Genomic DNA, 22420 nt, shown 5'->3' with positions numbered 1-22420 from the left:
AATTTCACATCCAAGGGAAAAAAAAAAAAAGAACAAAACACCCTTAGGAATGATCCAACCACTGGATTTACATCAGAGAGCAGAAGGTCCTTATATATAACAATAATATTATTGATTCTCCTCCTGTTTTCCACAAAAGAAAGGCAAAAAAGACACATGAACACTTTATTCTGATGTTTTTTCCCAGTTTGAAATGCCCACTTGATGGCAAAATGAAGCATCTTTGATTCTCCTGCTCCTACAAAAGCTTGGGGAGTCACTAATTCCCACCTGGAATTTTCTGGCCTCGCCTAAAAAGGAATTTTTACCTGTGCTTTGAACATTATTTACCTTGAGGACCATGAGGTGGCTTTTGGCAGTGAAAATTTTGAGATTCTAAAATATGTATTTTTAAAAAGAGTCAGGTTTTGCTTTTAACCACACTTTTATTGCCTTTTTTTTCCCCCCAAACAAACCCTCACCAAATCACATCCTAGATTTCTATATTTACACTGCAGACTTCTTAATCTCTCCTGTAAATATCCATATTCTGGAGTAATCTCTGGAAAAAAAAATGCTATTTATAGCATCCTGCTGCTGGAGAAATCTTCATTATCAATGTAATGCTCCAAGAGAAAAGCAAATCAATTTGCAGAGTTGTCAAACAGCAAGATAAGCACCCAGATTAAAACTATCCCAATTATTCTAAACAAAAAGAAACCTCAGTTGTTACAGTAATGAAGATCTTGTGACAGACCACACACATCCCATGGCCAAAAGTGATTTTTTTTTTTTTTTTGTGATGGAGTTATCATAAATCTTTGCCTCAGCAGCAATAAAAAATGGGTTAAAAAAGGTTTCAACCATTTGGGATTTTCAGTTTTTCTTGGCAGAGAGTTTCTCCTCAGGGCTGACTGGGAGGATGCCACTGCATTCTTCTGCCTTGGCCGCGGGGTGTTTGATAAAAGCTCTCCTGATGACATCAATGTCCCGTCCCAAATGATCCATCATGGGGGACACCAGGGAAGGGGGGGCCTCCAAGTCTATCAGAAAATACCTGCAGTGAGAAACACAGCAAATCAGGCAAAATACTGCGCTGGGACAAAGTTAAATCAACCAAAATACCTGGGCCAAATCCATGAAAATACCTGGCCTGGGACAAAATCCATGAAAATACCTGGGCTGGAACAAAATTAAATTAACCAAAATACCTGGGCCAAATCCACCAAAATACCTGGGCTGGGACAAAATTAACCAAAATACTGCCCTGGAACCAAATCAGCCAAAATACCTGGGCTGGGACAAAATCCATGAAGATACCTGGGCTGGGATAAAACCCACCAAAAAACCTGGCTGGGACAAAATCTACCAAAGTACCTGGGCTGGGACAAAATTAAATTAATCAAAATACCTGGGCTGGAACAAAATCTACCAAAATACCTGGGCTGGGATAAAATCAGCCAAAATCCCTTTGCTGGAACAAAATCAACCAAAATCCCTGAGTTGGGACAAAATCCATGAAAATACCTGGGCTGGGATAAAACACACCAAAATACCTGGCTGGGACAAAATCTACCAAAATACCTGGGCTGGAACCAAATTAGCCAAAATACCTGGGCTAGGATAAAATCCACCAAAATCCCTTGGCTGGAACAAAATCAACCAAAATCCCTGAGCTGGGACAAAATCCACCAAAATACCTGGGCTGGGACAAAATTAAATTAACCAAAATACCTGGGCTGGGACAAAACCCCACCAAAGTACCTGGGCTGGAACCAAATTAACCAAAATACCTGGGATGGAACAAAATCAACCAAAATCCCTGAGCTGGAACAAAATCAACCAAAATCCCTGAGCTGGGACAAAATTAAATTAACCAAAATACCTGGGCCAAATCCACCAAAATACCTGGGCTGGAATAAAATCAGCCAAAATACCTGGGCTGGGACAAAACCCACCAAAATACCTGGGCTGGGACAAAATTAAATTAACCAAAATACTTGGGCTGGAATAAAATCCACCAAAATCCCTTGGCTGGAACAAAATCAACCAAAATCCCTGAGCTGGGGTAAAATCCACCAAAATACCTGGGCTGGGACAAAATTAAATTAACCAAAATAGCTGGGCTGGAACCAAATCCACCAAAATACCTGGGTTGCAATTCCAGGGATTTTTTTTTTTTTATGAGGATTCCTAAGTTTTTCTGCTCCTGTTTTTTTCTTTTTTTTTTTTTGTTTTGTTTTTGTTTTTTGTTTGGTTTTTTTTTTTTTTTCCAATGAGAATTCCTCTTTTTTTTTCTCACATTTTGGTACCCAGATTGTTTGAAATAAAAGCTCAAGGTTAGCTTGATTTCAATTATGAGAAGTTCAGTTGAACTCTGTTGGAATCATGGAATATCCTGAGCTGGAAGATGTCCCACAGGATCATCCAGGCCCTGCCCAGACCCCCCAACAATCCCACTTTTTCCCTGGGAATGCTGTCCCAACACTCCTGGAGCTCTGTCCAGCACTGCTGACCCAAGGAGATTTATGGGGATTTTTGAAGGAGTTTTGACTAAGTTTGAGATGGGACATGGATGGGTTCTGAGGTCCCTTCCAACCCAAACCATTCCAGAATCCCACAATTTCCCAGCCCACCTCCCCATGGAGCACCTCACAAGCCAAAAGTGACATCCCTTAAATGAGGACACGTTGTCCAAGCAGGATCAGACACCCCAGCTTCATCTCAAAACTGCCCCTGACAGAGAGGACCTTGCTCTGCAGGAATTTTGGATTCTCCTAAATCAACTACAGCAGGAGGTGATCCTGGAGGGGAAGTCCCCAAGACCACAAGGGAACTGGGAATCTGAAGGGGAAATACAGGGCGTGGGGCTGTGAACAAGCCCAGGTTCATTTTTTTTGCATCACATCCCAAATATTTGCACCCCAAGAGCCCCATGGGGCCAGGAATGACTCAGGCAGCACTGCTGGATTGCAGAATCCACCCCTGGAAAACATGGGAACAACACTTTTCCTCAGCCACCACCCTGCTCTCACACCAGCAGCCACAGAACAGCCTCAACTCATTCCCAAATCCTTCCCAGAAGGTCCAGAATTCTTTATGGGAGGGGTAGGATGGTAAAAATCCCACTTGACCCCCCCAGTCCTGAGGCAGGAGAGGTGCCCAGCTGCAATGGGTGTCCCTGAAGCCAAGGGAGCAGTGCCAGCCCATGCCAGCCCAGCATTCCAGGGTGCCTGAGCTGCAGGAATTGGCCCAGGGATTTGGAGGAATTCTGCTGGGCTCCCTCCTCATCACAAAAACAACAAAATGTGGCTTTTGGGCACCTGGGCTGCCCACTGCTCCAGAATGCAGAGATGCCACCAGGGCTGGAGTTTAGGAACCATTTTCCAGCCTGGCCAATTTTGTGGAAGTGCAGCCCAGCAGGATCTAAGGATGCACCCCCCCGAAATCTGGGAACGTGGGGTTGATTCTCTGGGAAAGGCATTCCAACCCAGTGGTGAATTCAGCAGATGACACCTGAACCTCCTCCCTGTGAACAGCCTTCCAAACCCTCTCACCTAGCAGCAGGGAGGATGGGGAGCAATTCCAGCTGGTGCTTCCTGCCCTTCCCTCGCACTGATCCCCAGAATTTAATTCCATTTCTGCCCAGCTCTCATCTGCTGCTTTTCATTGTGCTCCTAAAACGGGCAAGATGGTCGTTTTTTGTTTTGGGATTTTTGTTTTGTTTTGTTTTGCTTTTTTTTTCTTTTTTTCCCTCCTTCCCTCCAAAGGCTGCTTTGCAACTTTGTGCTTTCTCTGCCATTAGCAAAGGGTGGAAATTTCCACTGACGCACTGTTGATAAGCCAAGGAGAAGAGGGGGGGAAGGGAGGATGAGCTGTTCCAGCAGATCTTTCTGACTCCTCTCAGGAAAAGGTATTTTATCAAAATTGCAGGCACTGGGAAAAACGTGGGGTTTCAAAAACAACCACCTCTCTCCAACGTGAGCAAGATTGCTTCCCTCTGCCACAACAAAACAAAGGAGGAGAGAGGAGGGAGAAAGAAGCAGCGTAAAAAAAATTAAAAAATAAATTGGATTTCTTCAGGAAAGAAAGAAGGGCTGGAAAAACAATGAGCAGCACAATGGACAATGACATCCCTGAGGAGATGTGAACCCCTTCCCCTCAAATCCCCCCACTGAAATCAGCCTCCAGGAGGCCACGGGGGTTTTTAAACCCTCCAACCTTCCTTGCAGGCAGCGATCTATGACCCCACAACGCTGCTGTTTGTGGAGTAAACAACCCCAAATCCCAGCGAGACAAAGCCAGGGAAAAATACAGGAATGCAGCAGGGAAACCACCTCGTTCCTGCAAACAGAAATGCAAAAAGCATTTGTGCTCTCTAGGAGCCACCAGGGGAGAAATGCAGGAAAATTCCACTGATTCACCATGAGCCCACAGTTATTTTTGTCCTCCTGCTTGACTGCAAACACAAGGATGATTTAAATGCAGGGGAGCAGACTGGAACACATTAAAACTATGCATTAACTCCCAAAAAAATTAAATGTAAGATGGTCTCAAATAAAGGAGGACGTGCCTTTGTATATGAGGGAAATAAAAAAAAAAAGAGCCAGGTTTCATTTCTCAATTTTACTATATTCAGGCCAGAAATTGTTTGAACCTTGAGTCCTAAGGATGCTCAAATCTGTTGCATGCAGATGGCCAGGGTAGGAGGACTTCAAGGATCCTGGATGAAAATTCCCTTTGAAATCCTCCTGGAATACAACTCTGAGCCAAGGGGAACAGTGAAGATATGGAAGAGGCTGTGGGGTCCCAAGGTTTTGGCCCCAAAACATCTCCCTTGTGTGAAGGTGGAAGATCCAAGGGCAAGAAAATGTTCTGAGGCACAGCAGAGGTGAAAGGAGCAGAAAACACCTGGAGGAACCCACAGCAGGTGCAGGAGGAGCTCCACGGTGTCCTCATTAAGGTAATTCCACAAATTTTTTTTTTTTTTTTTTTCCTACCTGAATGTTCATTTTTAGGATCATGGAAATGGGGGAATTTGCTTTGCCCCTCCTCAGCAGGGCAAGTTCATGATCAGGATTGTCAGAAGGGCCAGGACAAGGGTTGCCTTTAGCTTTTACAAATATGGCAGTGGGAGTTCCTTGGGAATCTGGGAAGGACCAGATCCAACCCAAAAACTGGACTTTAATGACCAAAACTGTGCCACAGCAATGATGGGAATGATCCACAGAGAGCCTGGGGGGAGATACATCCACAGCCCCAGGAATGGCATTTCCCAAACTCCATCCACAGGCACCTGTGTTCAGCTGACTGAACCGTGGAAAGATGCTTCATTAATTTAAAAATCATTAAGAAAAATAATTTAAATTAAAGTCAACCCCCTCAAATGGTGGCTGGTGCCACCCCACCAAGGCCAGGGCCATCACACTCAAGGAGCTTGCACAAGGGTGCCACAGGATTTGGTGGATTCTGGTGCCTCCACATCACCAGCTCTGCTCAAGGCCTCTAAAAAGCACCAAAAAGCCAAAGGGCACTTCCACGGGTGAGGTGGAAAGGAAAAAACATCCCAGACATTTCAGGGCTTTGATCCTTGAGGCACAGCCACACTTAGATGGGGAAAAGAATTTGAAGGCTCAGTAATGGTTCAACTCATCAATGAAGAAAGCCCCATCTAGTGGAAGAAGACAATCAGTTGAGCAGAAAATACTCCAAATGTGCATAAATCCACAAATATTCCAGCTGCTTTTGTTCTCCTCCAAGTGCACTGCAGAGCCAGGACACCTTTTTGCCCAAACAGCTCAAGATGTTCTAAAATCCAAACAGCAACAACACGTTGGGTTGGGCATTCAGTTTAAATTTATTTTGGGGGGAGGTTAAGTAAGGAAAAATTGCAGCTCCTTTCATCTGTTTTTGTTTTGCCCTCTTTGGTCTTCAAGAGCCATGAAAAGCATCAAGAGGCTCGACTTGAGCGAGGCCAAACACGTTTGGTGAATAAAGAAAAAATATTAACTCTGAATAATTTGGGTTCAGCAAAGGGTGGGGAGAGGGTTGTTCAAACCTGTGAACGCTCCAGAGAACATTTCTGACAGGTAACCATTATTTCACTCTCACAAATCAAATTATGCCCAGGCGGTGAGGATGATCAGAGGGCACTTCAACCTCTCCCATCCACGTGGAAAATTTCACCCTGCCACAAGCAGGAGGTTTAAACATGAATTGTGCAACTTCCAAAGCTCAGCTGCTTTGCGGGGAGAGGCAAAGCCTGAACATGTAAGAAAATTTACATGGAAATGTTTCCACAGGAGTCAAAAAAACAGAGGGTGTCCAGAGAGGTTGTGGATTGTGGAAATGTGAGGCTGGATGGGGCTTGGAGCAGCCTGGGAGAGTGGAAGGTGTTGGGCTGGAATGGAAAGATCTTCAGGATCCCTTCTAGCCCCACCCATCCCGTGGTTCCATGGAATATGGAATTGTTCCTCTCCATAACCATCCATTCCTGCTGGTTTAAGTTCTGGGAACAAGAGCCTTTCCTGGGCAGGTGCTTTGGCAAAGCCACCTGGAATTTCTGCCTCCTGACCCCTTGGATGCTGTTGTGTATCCCTGGATCCTCAGGGACCCTGGAATTCACTTCCTGCAGAAAATCCCCCAGGCACGGGGGAAGAACTCCCCAAAATGCAATTTCTGGATGATAATTCCTGATCAACTTCCAAAATGCAATTCCTGATCAACTCCCTAAATGCGATTCCTGGGTGAGAATTCCTGATCAACTCCCTAAAATGCAATTTTTGGATGATAATTACTGATCAACTCCCCAAATGCAATTCCTGGCAAACTCCCCAAAATGCTGTTTCTGGATAAGAATTCCTGATCAGCTCTCCAAATGCAATTCCTGGGTGATAATTCCTGATAAATTCCCCAAATTGGATGATAATTCCTGCTAAACTCCCCAAAATGCAATTCCTGGGTGAGAACTCCTGATGAACTCCCTAAAATGCAATTTTTGGATGATAATTCCTGATAAACTCCCCAAAATGCAATTCCTGACAAACTCCCCAAAATGCAATTCCTGGATAAGAATTCCTGACTAACTCTCCAAATGCAATTCCTGGGTGAGCACTCCTGATAAATTCCCCAAACTGGGTGATAATTCCTGATAAACTCCCCAAAATGCAATTCCTGGGTGAGAATTCCTGATCAACTCCCTAAAATACAATTTTTGGATGATAATTACTGATCAACTCCCAAAATGCAATTCCTGGATGAGAATTCCTGATCAACTCCCTAAAATGCAATTTTTGGATGATAATTCCTGATGAACTCCCGAAATTGGATGATAATTCCTGCTAAACTCTCCAAAATGCAATTCCTGGGTGAGAATTCCTGATAAATTCCCAAAATGCTGTTCAGCAAGAACAAAAGCAAGCCCTGGGTTTGCTATTTCAGAGAACACGGGGGCTGAGGAGACAACTGTGAGTGAAGAGCAAACAAAAAAATGAAGAGCAAAAGCAAGCAAATAACAAAAGAAAATTGCCATCTTTTCAAAATCAAATTTGAAAGCAAGAAAAAAGAAACAACAAGGCAATGAAAAACTGGCAAATAGAACATGGAAATTGTTATGAATAATCGGATTTTTGATGGAGAGCTCATAAGTCATGGCATGGTTTGGGTTGGAAGGGAATTTAAACTCATCCAGTGCCACCCCTGCCATGGCAGGGACACCTTCCACTGTCCCAGGCTGCTCCAAGCCCTGTCCAACCTGGCCTTGGGCACTGCCACAGAAATAAATGTGCAAATCAATAAAATAAAATTAATGAAATTATGAAAATGCGGCGAGGTGAAAACATTCCTGTGTCCCAGGCAGATTTAACAGAGGGAATCCCACACTTCCCAAAACCAAGGAGAAGGAAAGGTGCTCCATCAGCTCCCAAAACCTGAGCAGGCTGAGCTCCACCACCTCTGCTCCAGAGTTCAGAATGGAAACAACACTGCAGTGGGGCTAAAAACCACCAAAAACTCTGAAATTCCAGCCCCCAGTGTTCCAAGTTCCTCCTCAATCCCCCATCCCAGCTCCTGCAGCTTCACAGATTCCTGCCCTGCAAACCCTTGGAGCCATCACCTTCCCAAAGGAATGTGGGAATCCTGTTTTGGTTTTTTTTTTTTCCTGGCTGTTTTGGAGCTGCCTTTGGATCATGCCCAAAGTCAAACCCCCCCAGCCCAAGGCTGACCCCAAACACCCCCTGAGCCCTGCCCTGATCCATGCAGAGGCACAAAGGTGGGGTTGGGGCAGGGCCAGAGCAAACAGGGACACACAAAGTGCCACCCCCAGTGTGCCACTATCACTTTACAACCAGCTGGAATCTGCCCTGCTGTCCTCAGCCAGCCCTGGAGAGGGATTCAGAGCTTCTCAAAGAGCAAACAGAGCCCGAGTTGAACATTCCTTCCATTCAAAGGCTGGCACACACCTTATTTAAATCGGTTTGGTTTTGTTTGTGCCAGACAGAAACACCTCTGGGACCAAAAAAAACAACCAAGCACCTTAAAAGCAATTGAAATGCAGCTCATTAATAACAAGTAGTGGCGAGTAAAAGAAATGCTTGGCACAAATCTGTTTGCCCAGCAGGAGGGAAAGGTTGGGAATCTTTATTTAAATACATTCCTCCCATGGTTTTTCACATTCTGGGCAAGTCAGGCTCAAAGTCTCACCTGAATTTCCATACCTGGAACCTGGTCCTTGGCACATTTTATTCAGCCACAAGATGAAGTGCTACAATTTCAAATCATTCTCTGAAATACTTAAAAACCAAAATATTCGTGTTCTACTGTGAATAAAATGAATGTGAATGGGTGGCTAATTCAGTTTAAAGATCAGTAAATCAGGGATTGATAAATTTGATTCTTTAATCAATCCACACAATTCCCAAAACTCAGCTTTCACAACGACCTACAGGCAAAAACTGTCAATATTAGAGCTTCCAAAAAAATAAAAGAAAAGGAGGAGGATGCCCAAAGAGATGTATTTAAGAGAAAAACCTAAATTTTAACACCTCATCCTCAATGAGCAGGATCTCCTGAGAGGGAATAATCCCATTGTTTGTAGGATAATCCCATTGTTTGTAGGATAATCCCATTATTTGTAGGATCTGAGGGCTTCAGGAGAGTCAAAACTGCTCCTGCCAGTGACAGCTGAGGGCCACAATCCCCTTGGCAGGCTTGGAGAAATCTGCTTTACACAGAATTGCCAGAGAATTCCTTTTCTCTGTGAAGTCTCCTGGATATTGTTCAATTTGTAACATGCCTGTATTCACTTTATATCCCCAATATCCCAGATGATGCTGGAGCACTCCAGAGCTCAGAGAAAAAAGCCCTTTTTAAGGATAAACCATCCCTCCTGCTGATTTATCAATTTCCATTTTCTACTTCAACTCTTTCCCTGTCTCTAAAATCCTCACCAAAACCTGCACAAACTTTGCCCTGAAAATCAGGGAATGGTTTGGGTTGTGAGGGAAGTTAAAGATCATTCCATGGGCAGGGAAACTTCCAGCAGCCCAGCTGAGCCCAAGTCCCCTTCCTTTAATTTTTATATAATTATATTAGATTCATTTGCATATAATTCACCAGCCAGAGGTCCAAGGAAATAATGGATTGAGTGTTCATCCCAAATCTGCAACTAACTACTATATGCTATAGGAAAATAAATCAGTTAAAGCTCTAAGAGTCAGGAAAATTAAAAAAAGTAAACTTAAAAATATTAAAAACCTCAAACAAGCAAAAAATTAAAAGCTTTGGAAGATTCAAGATGCTTCCCTCCAGACACTTAAATTGATTCAGAATAAATCAAGACTAAGGAAAGGTGGAATATTCTGGATTATCCAATGTCCCACTCCACACCAACCTGCTCTAAAAGGGACACAGGAGAATTAGAAATTGGCTGGGAGGGAGAAAAGATTCCAGGATTTCATGGGAAGTCCAGGAGCCTAGGGAGGTATCTGGAAAAGTTGTTTGTTTTCTTTTTAACTTGGTCTTATGAATAAAAAAAAAAATGTATAGCTGCTGTAAAGTAGAACTGGCTGATTTTATAAGGTGGCTCAACAACTGACTTATCCCTTCCTATTGATGGATAATGTTTGACTTCCTGAACGTTTTCTTTTCCAGTATAAAATACAGGATGGTCCAGCAGGAATCCACCCTGCCTGTCCGTGGAGCTGCAAATTCCACAGGAAAATCCCCAGGAATCCAATCCTCAGGAATTCCCAGCACTGCCAGTGGCAGCTGCCCCCCATCCCGTGGCTCCGGAGGCTGAGATCCCAAAGAAAGGCACACAAACCATGTCCTGCAGCTCCTCTCTCATAAACCAGGCATCTGGGGGAGGCTCCTGTCACATCCAGGGAGGGCAGCAACAAGGACTGAGAAATATTTGGGGACATCTGACCTGGGAGGAGGAGGAGGAGGAGGCTTTGATCTGATGGTTTCCTGCTTGAAGGTTGCAATTATTCCTTACTAAAGCCTGGTTTTACTCAGCCCATGAAATCCTCCTGCTCTGGGGGCTCTGCAGACAGGAGGGGTTTGCTCAAAGGTCTCTGGGAGGATTTGGAAGTGCTGGGGGGTGAGAGCTGGATCTGCTCCATCCCAGAGCCCCCTGAGGCCAGCAGGGATCAGGAGAGGGACTGGGATTGGGATTGGGGTTGGGATTGGGATGGGGATTGGGATTGGGATTGGGGTTGGGATTGGGATGGGGATTGGGGTTGGGATTGTGCCCCACAGGTGAGAGCCCACCTGAGAGCTGCCCCAGCCCTGTCCCAGCCCAGGAGGAGCTGGAGCTGCTGCAGAGAGCCCAGAGGAGGCTCCAGGATGAGCAGAGGGATGGAGCAGCTCTGCTGGCAGCAAAGGCTGGCACAGCTGGCATTGTTCACCTGCACAGGAGAAGCTTTGGGCTGAGCTCAGGGTGGCCTTGCAGGGCCTGCAGGAGCCCCAGGAAAGCTGGAGAGAGACAATTTCCAGGGCATGCAGGGACAGCACACAGGGAATGGCTTCACACTGAAAAATTACAGGTTTAGATCAGATATTAGGAACAATTTCCTCCCTGTGAGGGTGGGCAGGACTGGGATGGAATTGCCAGAGCAGCTGGGGCTGCCCCTGGATCCCTGGCAGTGCCCAAGGCCAGGCTGGACTCTGGGGCTGGAGCAGCCTGGCACAGTGGAAGGTGTCCCTGCCATGGCAGAGGTGGCACTGGGTGGGATTTGAGGTCCCTCCCAACCCAAACCAGTCCCTGACTCACTCCAGGCACTGCCATTGTGCCTGTGCCCGTTTTGCTCTCCTGCTCCATGTGGGTTTTTTTCTAAACTATGGCTTGACCCTGCCAGTTTTGCAATATAGGATGAAATCCTGTTGCATGCCCATGGGAGCTGAGAAATTCTTGTCTCAGGACAGAATTAGTGATTACCTCATCCTGCTGTTGAGCAGAAGCATTTTATAAACATTAAAGCCTCTTCCAAGGGCAGAACAAGGAGCTGGTGTTCCTCTCCTTGTGCCAGAGGGGAGCTAAGGCAGAGGAATGAAATTCCACTGATTTTGGATGCTGAAGTGGAGAGGTTGGATGACAGTTTTTGGTTTGGGCAGCAGCACTTCTGCAGGTCAAGTTTTGGGTTCTTCAACAGAAGACAGGAACATCTCCAGAACTTTGGAGAAGAGATGAAGAGAAGCCATTTCTCCAGGGGATCTGTGCCAGATCCTCTTCACCTCCATAGGGACAAATCCTCCCCAGTATCCCAATGTCGTAGGTTAAGAAGGAAGCGAGTTTTTTGGGAGGTTGTGATCAAACCAATCAGTGCTTGGATTTGAATATTGGCACCTGGTTTGGCCACTGAAGGTATGGACTGCCTCTGAGAACACAGGGGGTTAAAAGAGCAGAGAACCCCCAGGAGAACTCTTTTCCTTGGTCCTGGTCAGTGGAGGAAATCAGCAGAGCTGGCTGTGGGAGGGGAAGCCATGCAGCCAGGGTGAGGGAGGCTAGAGCCTCAGGCAGAGGAGGGGGTGAAGGACTGGCAAGCACCTTCCATGGGAGTTCTGGTCAGACAGAACAGAAGATTTTAACCCCTTTCTAGAATAATGGAGACCTTACAAATACTGATCCTCCTGAGTCTGAATGAGGAGAGAGAGATGAAGCAGGAGGAAGTGGGCAAGTGTGAAGAAAGTTGGTGCAAGTGAGAGATGTCAGAAGAGGTGAGAAGAATCCTAGGTTAGGAGATGATGGAGTGGCCTTGGGCTGGACTCTTCTCCTGTATGGCCATGGACAAACCCGTGTTTTTCCTGTGATGCAAAGACTGCATTTAGAGGGAGGCAATGCCTTGGAGCCGAGAGAGTGTGGTGAAGCAGTAGCATGAATAAAGACAGCTGAAGAGGGTGTAAGATAGCCTGTGTCTTCAGTGGAGAAGAAGATCTCTGTTCACAAGGCCCCTCGGCCCCAGGGGGTAAATTTGGGGGGGACTGGTGTCCCGAAACTGAAAGGCTGCTGCTTTCTTGAAACTGGGCAAAGCATCCTTAAAAGGGGAACCCTAAAAGCAGTTCTGGCCCATGTGCAGTGGTGAGAGCACTGGACATGGAAGGAAGAAATCACAAAAGCAAATGTTCTCCAAACGGTGCCACAAATAACATGGAAACACAAGAGGTTTCAGTTGTGTTTCTGGGGGAAGCCTATGGTGCAAGGAGGGGACTCCTCTCCCCCTGATGGACTGAGAGTTGATTATTTGAGAAGCAGTGATGGACTGAAAGTTAATTATCAAAGAGATGGTGATGGAGTAGAAATCTAAGATGTTATTTCATGCTGTAGAGGATATAGGGGGGAGGAGGAGAAATGTATTTGAAAGGTTTTCATTCTCAGTTTTGTGTCTGTTCCTTTTTAGATATTGTAGTTAATAAAGGTTTTTTTTCCCTTTATTCCTAAGGTGGAGCATGCTTTGCTCTGTTCCTGATCACATCTCACAGAAGCCACTAAATATATTTTCATGGGAGCACTGACATTATGCCAACCTCAAACCATAACACCCACCCAACCCTGCCCTCTGGCAGTGGGAAGCCATTCCCCCATCTGTCACTACATGTCCTTGGAGAAAGTCCCCTTTCCTCCTTTTTACAGCATCCCTCAAGGCTCTGGAAGGGCTCTGAGGTCTCCCTGAAGTTCCTCTTCCCCAGGCTGATGGAACAGAGTGTGGTGGAGATCCCCCCTTCCCCTGGCAGCTCTCACCACTCCCATCTGGCAGGAGCACCACGAGGTGCTCAGAGGAGGGAATGAAACCAGGAGCCAGCCCCAGAGAGCTGATCCAAGGAGGACTTTGCAGCTCTGGAGTCCCCTGAGCTGCTCCAGAGCCCCTCAAGGAAGGGCAGGGTTGGCCAAGCTCCTGTTGCACGCTGAAGGATGAGGAGGAGCTCGTTAATTGTTCTTTGGATTAGGCAGCCCCAGCAGTGGGAGTTGCTTAGCAACACCTCCCAGGCCTTGGGAGAGGCAGCAGCCATTTCAGAGGTGGCCTCCAGGAGCAAAACCACCCTGGGCAGGGGATGGAAGCTGCAGCACCTCCCAGTGCACTGTGGGGCAGCCCAGTGTTAATTCCCATTTATTGTGTTTCCATGAAACACAGGATTACCTTAAACACCCTTAAGTGAGGGGCTGGCAGAGCTCACCTGGAGAGGAGAAGCTCCAGGGAGAGCTCAGAGCCCCTGGCAGGGCCTGAAGGGGCTCCAGGAGAGCTGCAGAGGGACTGGGGACAAGGCCTGCAGGGACAGCACCCAGGGAATGGCTTCAAAGTAGGATTTGATGGGATCTTGGAATGAGGAATTGTTCCCTGGCAGGGTGGGCAGGGCTGGCACAGGGTGCCCAGAGCAGCTGGGGCTGCCCCTGCATCCCTGGCAGTGCCCAAGGCCAGGCTGGACACTGGGACTGGCACAGTGGAAGGTGTCCCTGCCATGGCAGGGGTGGGATGGGATGATCCCTGAAATGCCTCCCAACCCAAACCATTCCATGATTCTGGACTTTATCAAACCCCAAAACTGTATCAGAAACACAACCAAGTCTTACTTGTTAATTATTAACACAGAAGGAAAGTAACCCATCCTGCCAACTCGGAGATTAGGTTGAGCTTTTATCAGAAAACAGCCTAAAAATAGTTATTTAAAAAATAATAATATTGTTTATGTTGGGGAAAGTTCTGCAGTGCAAACACCACTGAAAACCACCACAAAACTCACAGCACTCAGAACAAACCACACAAAACTCCAAGCAGGACACACAACCCCCAACAACCACCCAGCATCTTGCTGAGAGCCCTCCCAGGCCCCACCTGCACCCCAAAAATCCCCAGAAGACCAAAGGGCTGGTCCTGGTGTCCATTTTCCAGGAGCAGGACTGCCAGGACTTCAGGAGAAGGCATCACCACGTACCCTCCTCTCTTGTGGCGCTCCTTGTGCTTGGAGATTTTGTAGGGCAGAGACCTCTCCCCCAGATTCTCCAGGTTCCTCACGATGGCTCCTCTCTCCATCAGAGCCTCCACGGTGCGTTTGAGCACGGCAGCTGTCTCAGGCTTGAAGAGAAAGAAAGAAAAGTGAGGAATTCATGGAAATCTGGGTGCTTTCTGTGGTGGAAAGGACACCTGCACTTGCTCAGCACTTGGAGAGGGGGTGCTGCAACCCGAGAAGACAAAGTGGAAGCACTGGGGGAGAGAATTTTTAGGAGCAGGTAATTCCTCAGGAAAATTTCCTGCCATTTCCAAGTCAGGCCCCAGCAAAAAGAAGATGAGTTTGTGGATTTGACTCACCTTGAATCACTTGGTCTGAGCCTTGCACAAGTCAATGTTCCTAGCAAAGGAAAATGATGGATTGGGAACAGCTTTGGGGTCTTTACATCGTTGTTGTTCATGAATATTTCAAGTGATCAGTGTGGGGAAAACACAAATCCATGGCTTGATATGGAGATAGCAATTAGCACCATTATATATAAATGATGTAAATCATTTACATCCTTATTTGCACTGTATGTGGGTAACTCTTTGAGAACCATGGGACATCCTGGGCTGGAAGGAGCCCACAGGGATCACTGCCGCAGCAACCCCAGCAACCCCAACAACCCCATTCTGTCCCTGGCAGCGTTCTCCAAAGGCTCCTGCAGCTCTGGCAGCCTTTCCACAACCTCATTTCAGGGAGTTGTGGAGAGCAATGACAAACCCTGCTTAACCTCCATGCAGATTTAAATGAAATTCAATAAAATATTGCTGGGTAAACTCCCTGCCCTCCATCCCTCATCCCCCAAGTGACAGAGAGGCTTTTTGTCTCTTTTCCACATGCCCAGGGATCAGCACATTCCCTGAGTGGCTGCAAGGCCAACGTGAGGTGCAGTTTCTGAACACAACGAAGCCAAAGATTTGAGCCCCATGTATTTAAAAACAAAACCAGAAAGAAAGAACAAGAAAAGAAAGCCACAGATTTCTACATTCAGGACTGTAAAATTTGCAACCTTCCCCACTTGTGGCCATACTCTGAAAACATCAACTAATTGTTGGGTTGGAAAGCTTGTCACTATAATCCCTCTCATTCTCCATCTCCCAAAATTGCCATGGTTTATCCTGGCTTGCCTAAAGCCATCACCCAAACTAAAAATAAGCTGAACTCTGCTAACCAAGAGATCCACAGACACAGGTTCCTTGGTTTGCCTCAGGGCCAGCCCACTTGGGGACAGAGGAAATGGGCCTGCCTGGCTCCCAGCTTGGGAGCCACAACATTTTTTCCTGAACAGCCAGAACTAATTCCAGTCCCACAGCCCAGCTCTAATTCCAGTCCCACAGCCCAGCTCTAATTCCAGTCCTACAGAGGTGGGGAGGGAAGAGGAGACAATGGGAGCTGCTGCTCCAGAGGGGACGAGGAAGAGCTCTCAAGAGCAGGATGGCCTGGTTTGGAATTCCAGCTCTGGACACCCCCAGGGCAAACCAGAGCCATTCCCAACTGCTGTCACCATCCCTGGGGAGCTTTGGCAGTGACCTGGGGCCACAGCAGTCAGTCACAAGTTGTCAACTTGTTCTAGAAAGGTGCAGAATCCTGGAGGGTCATGGTGGGAGGGCCCCCAGTGCTCACCTGGAGCCACCTCTGGGTCACCCAGAGCCAGGGCACAGGGCTGGCTCCAGGAGGCTCTGCAATGTCCCAGGGAGGAGCCTGCAGCCCCTGGGTGGGCTCTGCTCCAGCTCGGCCCCTGCCCAGGGCAGAAGTTGTGCCTCCTGGGAGGGGAATTGCTGGGCTCAGGCCCTGCCCGTGGCTCTGGGGCCATTGCTGGGCCTGGGGCAGAGCCTGGGCCTGATCTGACCTCTGCACAGGGACAGACACAGGGACAGACACAGGGACACCAGGGACAGACACAGGGACAGACACAGGGCCAGACACAGGGCCAGACACAGGGACAGACACAGGGACAGACACAGGGACAGACAGGGCTGAGGGCTCCTGGAAGAAGGAGCCAAAGGACTTCTGTCTACAGATCCAAATTCCCCACTCCTCCACCCCCACACGTTTTAGAGCTGCCCAGAAGAAAGCTGGTAACTCCACAGTTCCCACCGAGTCAAATGTAGCCCCAAGTGTCACACCAGCCACAGGTGAGGGGACACCCTGAACACTCTGTCCTCAGTTGGTCCCACCTCAAAACCTGTGTCCAGTTCTGGTCCTGCAGGAGAGACCTGGAGGGGCTGGAGCGTGTCCAGGGCAGGGAACAGAGCTGGGAAGGGGCTGGAGAATTGCTGAGGAGCTGGGAAGGGGCTGGAGAATTGCTGAGGAGCTGGGAAGGGGCTGGAGAATTGCTGAGGAGCTGGGAAGGGGCTGGAGAATTGCTGAGGAGCTGGGAAGGGGCTGGAGAATTGCTGAGGAGCTGGGAAGGGGCTGGAGAATTGCTGAGGAGCTGGGAGGGGGCTGGAGAATTGCTGAGGAGCTGGGAAGGGGCTGAGGCTGGAGCAAAGGAGGCTCAGGGGCCCTTGTGGCTCTGCACAAGTCCCTGGCAGGAGGGGACAGCCGGGGGGGTCGGGCTCTGCTCCAGGGAACAGGGACAGGAGCAGAGGGAACGGCCTCAGGCTGGGCCAGGGCAGGCTCAGCTGGGCCAGCAGCAGGAATTTGCCCATGGAAAGGGTGCTCAGGCCTTGGCAGGGGCTGCCCAGGGAGCTTGGCAGTGCCCATCCCTGCAGGTGTCCCAGCAATGTGGGGTTGTGGCCCCTGAGGATGTGGTTTAAAGCCACTGCTGCTGGTCCATGGTTGGACTGGATCTTGTTAAAGGTCTTCTCCAACCTCAGCAATTCTGTGATTCTGGCCTTTCCCTCTCTCCTCACAGTCTGTCAGCACAATCCCACCCAAGAGCAGAGGCTGTTCCATGCACAGCTGGGGTGCCCCATCCCTTCCCCCCAGGATTAAAGCCACAAATGCCCCAAAAGAAGCATCAAAGCAGCACCAAGCACCTCGTCCTGAGGGGATGTTGTGTACCATAGGGAACAAAAATGCTCCCATGGGTTCTAGCAGTCCCACAGGACTCACCTGGCAATCAGGAAAGGTATAAAGGAAAGGGAACTGGGAAAAAATGGGAATTCTCTGGTGGCAAAGTGGCTTCAGGCATGACCATCAGCCATGAAGCTCAGAGAGCAGCCTGGAGACAAACCAAATGTGAAAATAAAGCCTTGGAATGATGATACCTCCTAAAACATGAGGAGTCACCAGCCTGGAACCAGAGCTGTGTGAAAGGACTCGGCTCCACTGCTCCTTTTTCCATCTCATTTCCCCCAGAAAAGTCCAAAGGACAGAAAATCCAGCACTGGCTACGAAAAAGATTTGTCAACCAAGAGTCTTTGGAAAGAGAAAAAGCAGCAAACATCAAATCCTCAGTAGTTCTAGGGCTAGGACAGTTCTCAAGTTCTTCTGGCCACTTGCTCAGTCCAACAGGAAGCATTTAAAGTCAGTGGGCACATCTCAAATTATAAACAGGAATAACTCCATCCCAATTACTTGATTATCCCTTCAATGTAGTAACAGCAGGATAAAATTATGTCTTTTTTTGGTTGCTCAGCAGTTACAAAAGGCTGGTCTGGGATTATTTACTGAGGTGGAAATCAAAGAAGGCAAAAATCCATGTTTAGAAGGGAAACTACAATTCCAGGCAGCAAAACTAAGGGGGAAAACCATTTCCTTGCTGTCATTTACTACTTAATAAAACATTAGAAATTATTAGTGAAAATGATTAAAACCTCTGTAATTACTGTAAGAGCATCAACGACCCAGAGCAGCAGCCCCAGGTTGGGTACAACCACTCTGGGCAGTCAGGAAAGGCCAAAATCCAGATAAATGAAGCATCCCAAGGAAACAGCAGATGGGGGAGCTGGGCTGATCCCCTGGGGAAAATGGGCTGTGCTGGAAATGTGCTGTCTGGAAATGGAGCAGTGGGAATGGGAAAACCTCCAAACCTGCCTGGAAGTTCAGGGGTGGGGAGGGATCCCAGACTGGTTTGGGTTGGAATGGACCCCAAATCCCACCCAGTGCCACCCTGCCATGGCAGGGACACCTTCCCCTGTGCCAGGCTGCTCCAGCCCCAGTGTCCAGCCTGGCCTTGGGCACTGCCAGGGACCCAGGGGCAGCCCCAGCTGCTCTGGGCACCCTGTGCCAGCCCTGCCCACCCTGCCAGGGAACAATTCCTCATTGCCAAGATCCCATCCATTGCTGCCCTCTGGCACTGGCAGCCATTCCCTGGGTGCTGTCCCTGCAGGCCTTGTCCCCAGTCCCTCTGCAGCTCTCCTGGAGCCCCTTCAGGCCCTGCCAGGGGCTCTGAGCTCTCCCTGGTCCCTTCTCCTCTCCAGGGGAGCATCCCCAGCTCTCCCAGCCTGGCTCCAGAGGGGCCCCAGCCCCTCTGGACTCATCCCAACATTCCCACACCTTTCTTGGAGCCCCAGAGCTGGATCATTTTAGGGACAGCAGGATGCAGGGGCAGAGGTTTCTGTAGCTACAACAGAGCCATCTTCCCAAGAATAAAGGACAAATGGGAAAGCCCAGGTGCTCCTGACCATGACAACCCTCCCATGCTCCCACCCCACACTGAGTGAACAGGAGAGACCATTCCAGAAATGGCAAACAGAAAGTTACAGCAGGCACATCACCAAAAATAACTTGGGGGAAAGTGATGAAAATGACTTCTGAATTAAAATGAGCACCCCATCCTCAAACCAGATTTTAATTGGCATTTGGATGGTGTGTAAGGCAAAGAACTAGATGTGAATACGAAGCCCACAGACCTGGATGCAGAGGAAGCAGCAACTTTTAAACTCAAAGTGGTGCCTGAACTCTTCTGTTCCCAAATCCACCTTTCTTCTTCAAAGAATCTAAATTCTGTGAAGGATTTTTTAAATTTTTAACTCATTTTTTAAGATCAAAGGAAATTAGAGAAGAAATTAAACTAAAATCTAAGGAATAAAAGTACTCTATAAATACCAACTCACAGTTAAATTAAAACATCAATCCCAACACTGAATTTAATTCATTTTAGAGAGTGGAAAGTCTTGAGAATTTCTAAAAGAAGCCTAAAAAGGTGCCTTTTAAATCTGAAATAAACAGCAACCAAATCCTCTATGATTTAGGGTAATTTTAATGGTTTATTACTAGAAACAGTTAAAGTAACAATTGGCCAAAATATCAGAGAAGGGTTGGAAGGGATTTTAGGGATTACCCGGTGCCAAGGGCAGGGACACCTTCCACTGTTCCAGGCTGCTCCAAGCCCTGTCCAGCCTGGCCTTGGGCACTGCCAGGGATGGAGAACCCTCAACCTTCCAGGCAGAATCAATTCAGAATCAGTTAAACCTCAAAATTAATTAAACACCTTCCTTGAAACTCCAGAAACTTCAACTCCTCTTCCAACCCCAACAAATTCTAAGAGCTTCAGAGTAACACTGCAAAGTTCTCCTTATCAGGAACTTGCTGAGAAAGATCTCCCCAGGAACTCCAAGTTGTGTTCCTGCCATGACTTTTGATGTGAATATATTTCATCCAGTTTACTTTGTATGTTCATTAAGCTTAATTAAGAGTGGAAAGGAAAAATAATGAAATCCAAACAAAAAAAAAAAAGACATGGAGGGAATATCTCCCCTTCTTTCTCATTTTTCCCCAGTTTTACAGACTGGATACCAGAGGGGCTGGGATGTCCCAATGGTCAGCTGGGGTCCCTGTCCCAGCTCTGGAAAGAGCTGGAGTGGAAAATCAGCCATTTTCCCAGAATTAGAGAATCCCAAATCCCTGGGGCTGGCACAGCCCTCCCAGCCCAGGCAGTGCCAGCTGTGCCCCATGGCCACCTTGTCCCCAGCCCAGAGCACTCAGTGCCACCTGCAGGGGACACCTGCAGGGATGGGCACTGCCAAGCTCCCTGGGCAGCCCCTGCCAAGGCCTGAGCTCCCTTTCCATGGGCAAATTCCTGCTGCTGGCCCAGCTGAGCCTGCCCTGGCACAGCTTGAGGCCGTTCCCTCTGCTCCTGTCCCTGTTCCCTGGAGCAGAGCCCGACCCCCCCGGCTGTCCCCTCCTGCCAGGGACTTGTGCAGAGCCACAAGGGCCCCTGAGCCTCCTTTGCTCCAGCCTCAGCCCCTTCCCAGCTCCTCAGCAATTCTCCAGCCCCTTCCCAGCCCCTCAGCAATTCTCCAGCCCCTTCCCAGCTCCGTTCCCTGCCCTGGACACGCTCCAGCCCCTCCAGGTCTCTCCTGCAGGACCAGAACTGGACACGGCCCTGGAGGGATCCCAGCACAGAGGGACAATCCCTGCCCTGCTCCTGCTGGACACACAATTCCTCACCCAGCCCAGCTGCCAGTGGCCTCTTGCCCCACCCAGACTGGTCAAAGCCATCTGTCCCTTCCAGGAGAGGAATTGTCAGGGATCAGAGCAGGCTCTGGACATGCAGCTCTTCCTCCCACCCTGCACATCCTCACTGCTGCCCCAGGACAAAGAGCTGGGATAAAGACAATGCTGAACGTGGTGAGTGAAAAACCTGCCACAGCACTTTTTGAGGACCACAGCTGTATCCTCCTGCTTTTGCAGAACACAAGCATCCTTGGCTCTGGAGCAGAAGAAGGTTTAAGGTGGAAGTCAGAATGTTTTCACCATGTGAAGAGGGAATGTTGCGAATTCCTTGCTCAAATTCTGCCACATAAAACCTGGGATACACAAAACTATCTCACAACAGGAGTCAGGTAAATATTAAAAAGCACTGCTGACAAAGAGTTGTAAACATCATAAACTCAATTAACTTTTATCACTCCACCAACACCTCAAAAATAAAGCCCAAACACCAAAAAAAAAATAATTAATGAGTACAATCTGATTAAAAGTGAGAAGGACCAGAGGTGAAACCTCCTGGCTCATTCCCTTTCCCAGCACAGAACATCCACAGGGAAAGTGAGGCAGCCCCATCCCAGGAAGAGAAATCCCTGCAGGAAAAGGCCTCATTGGCACCATCTCTGTGGGATTTTCCACACAAATCCTGCCCAGAACCCCAAAGAGCAGGAAACTGGGGAGTGAGGCTCGGCCAACACAAACAGAACCAGCTGGTGACAAAGAGGCTGCTTGAACCTCTTTGAGAATCACTGACCTGGAAAGCTGCTCACTGAGTAAACACCTAATAAACTAATTATGGAACTGGCTAATTAATAGTTAACTCATGAAAACGCTCCCTCCTGGAAAACACAAATCCAAACCAAGTCTGTAAGGCGGGAAAGTGCTTGTTTTTCATCCCAAATGCAAAGTTTCCTCTCAAAAAATGTTTCTTATCCACCCCTTGAAACAAACAATAGCAAAATTTCCATTTTTCTTTTACATCATGGCAGCAAAAGAAGAGAATAAATGTAAAATTTGGGTTAATTTCTTTGTCTGCAGCTGAAATTCTGGGTTTAACAGCCTTGTCATGTTTTTTGCCAAGCTCCCATCTCCAGAGGAACCTGAATCCCTAATTTAACACCAGGCCTGCCCCTGCCCTTGCTGAACCACCAACACTGGAGAAGGAATTCATGATTCCCTCCATGATTCCCAAGCTCATCATGTCCTTATGGGGGGAACAGGGATGAGGAGAAGGAAATGGGAGATTCAGGGCTCTGCTCACAGAATGTGCTGATGTTTTAACTCCAGAATCAGTAAGAAGGTGCTGGTCCCACTCAAGAACTGCTTAAGCAGCAACTGAACAGGATATTTAAAGATAAAACAACAAAAAAAAAGGGATTTTGCACAATATCCAAGCAGATTTCTCTGCTAAAGGAGGGGTTCACTCCTGTTCTGTGCCCTGAGCCCAGCCCAGCCCAGCCCCACCTCCCAAAACCAGAGCCCAAAGTCAGGATTTGGGATCCTGGAGTTCTGGCACTTTCAAAGAACCCAGTTTGGCTTTGCCTTTGGAATAAGCAGGAATCATTTTTACCTACAG

The 22420-nt window shown here is 47.9% G+C and overlaps 1 protein-coding gene across 1 annotated transcript in view; it reads right to left on the bottom strand.

The window, feature by feature from the left end:
- Nucleotides 1–405: 405 nt before the first annotated feature.
- MRPS6 (mitochondrial ribosomal protein S6) overlaps nt 406–22420 on the bottom strand; it is a 43648-nt gene continuing 21633 nt past the window's right edge. The window contains exons 2-3 of the mRNA XM_064405463.1: nt 14407–14546; nt 406–1036 (exon numbers count right to left, since the gene is read on the bottom strand). Coding sequence (XP_064261533.1) covers nt 856–1036; nt 14407–14546 — 321 coding nt within the window. The 3' untranslated portion in view covers nt 406–855. The remainder of the gene's footprint in view (nt 1037–14406; nt 14547–22420) is intronic.

The sequence above is a fragment of the Passer domesticus genome, chromosome 2 (assembly GCF_036417665.1).
Source record: "Passer domesticus isolate bPasDom1 chromosome 2, bPasDom1.hap1, whole genome shotgun sequence".
Taxonomy (NCBI): Eukaryota; Metazoa; Chordata; class Aves; order Passeriformes; family Passeridae; genus Passer; species Passer domesticus.
The sequence above is the reverse complement of the archived record's forward strand: the minus strand, read 5'-3'. Positions and strand labels throughout refer to the sequence as shown.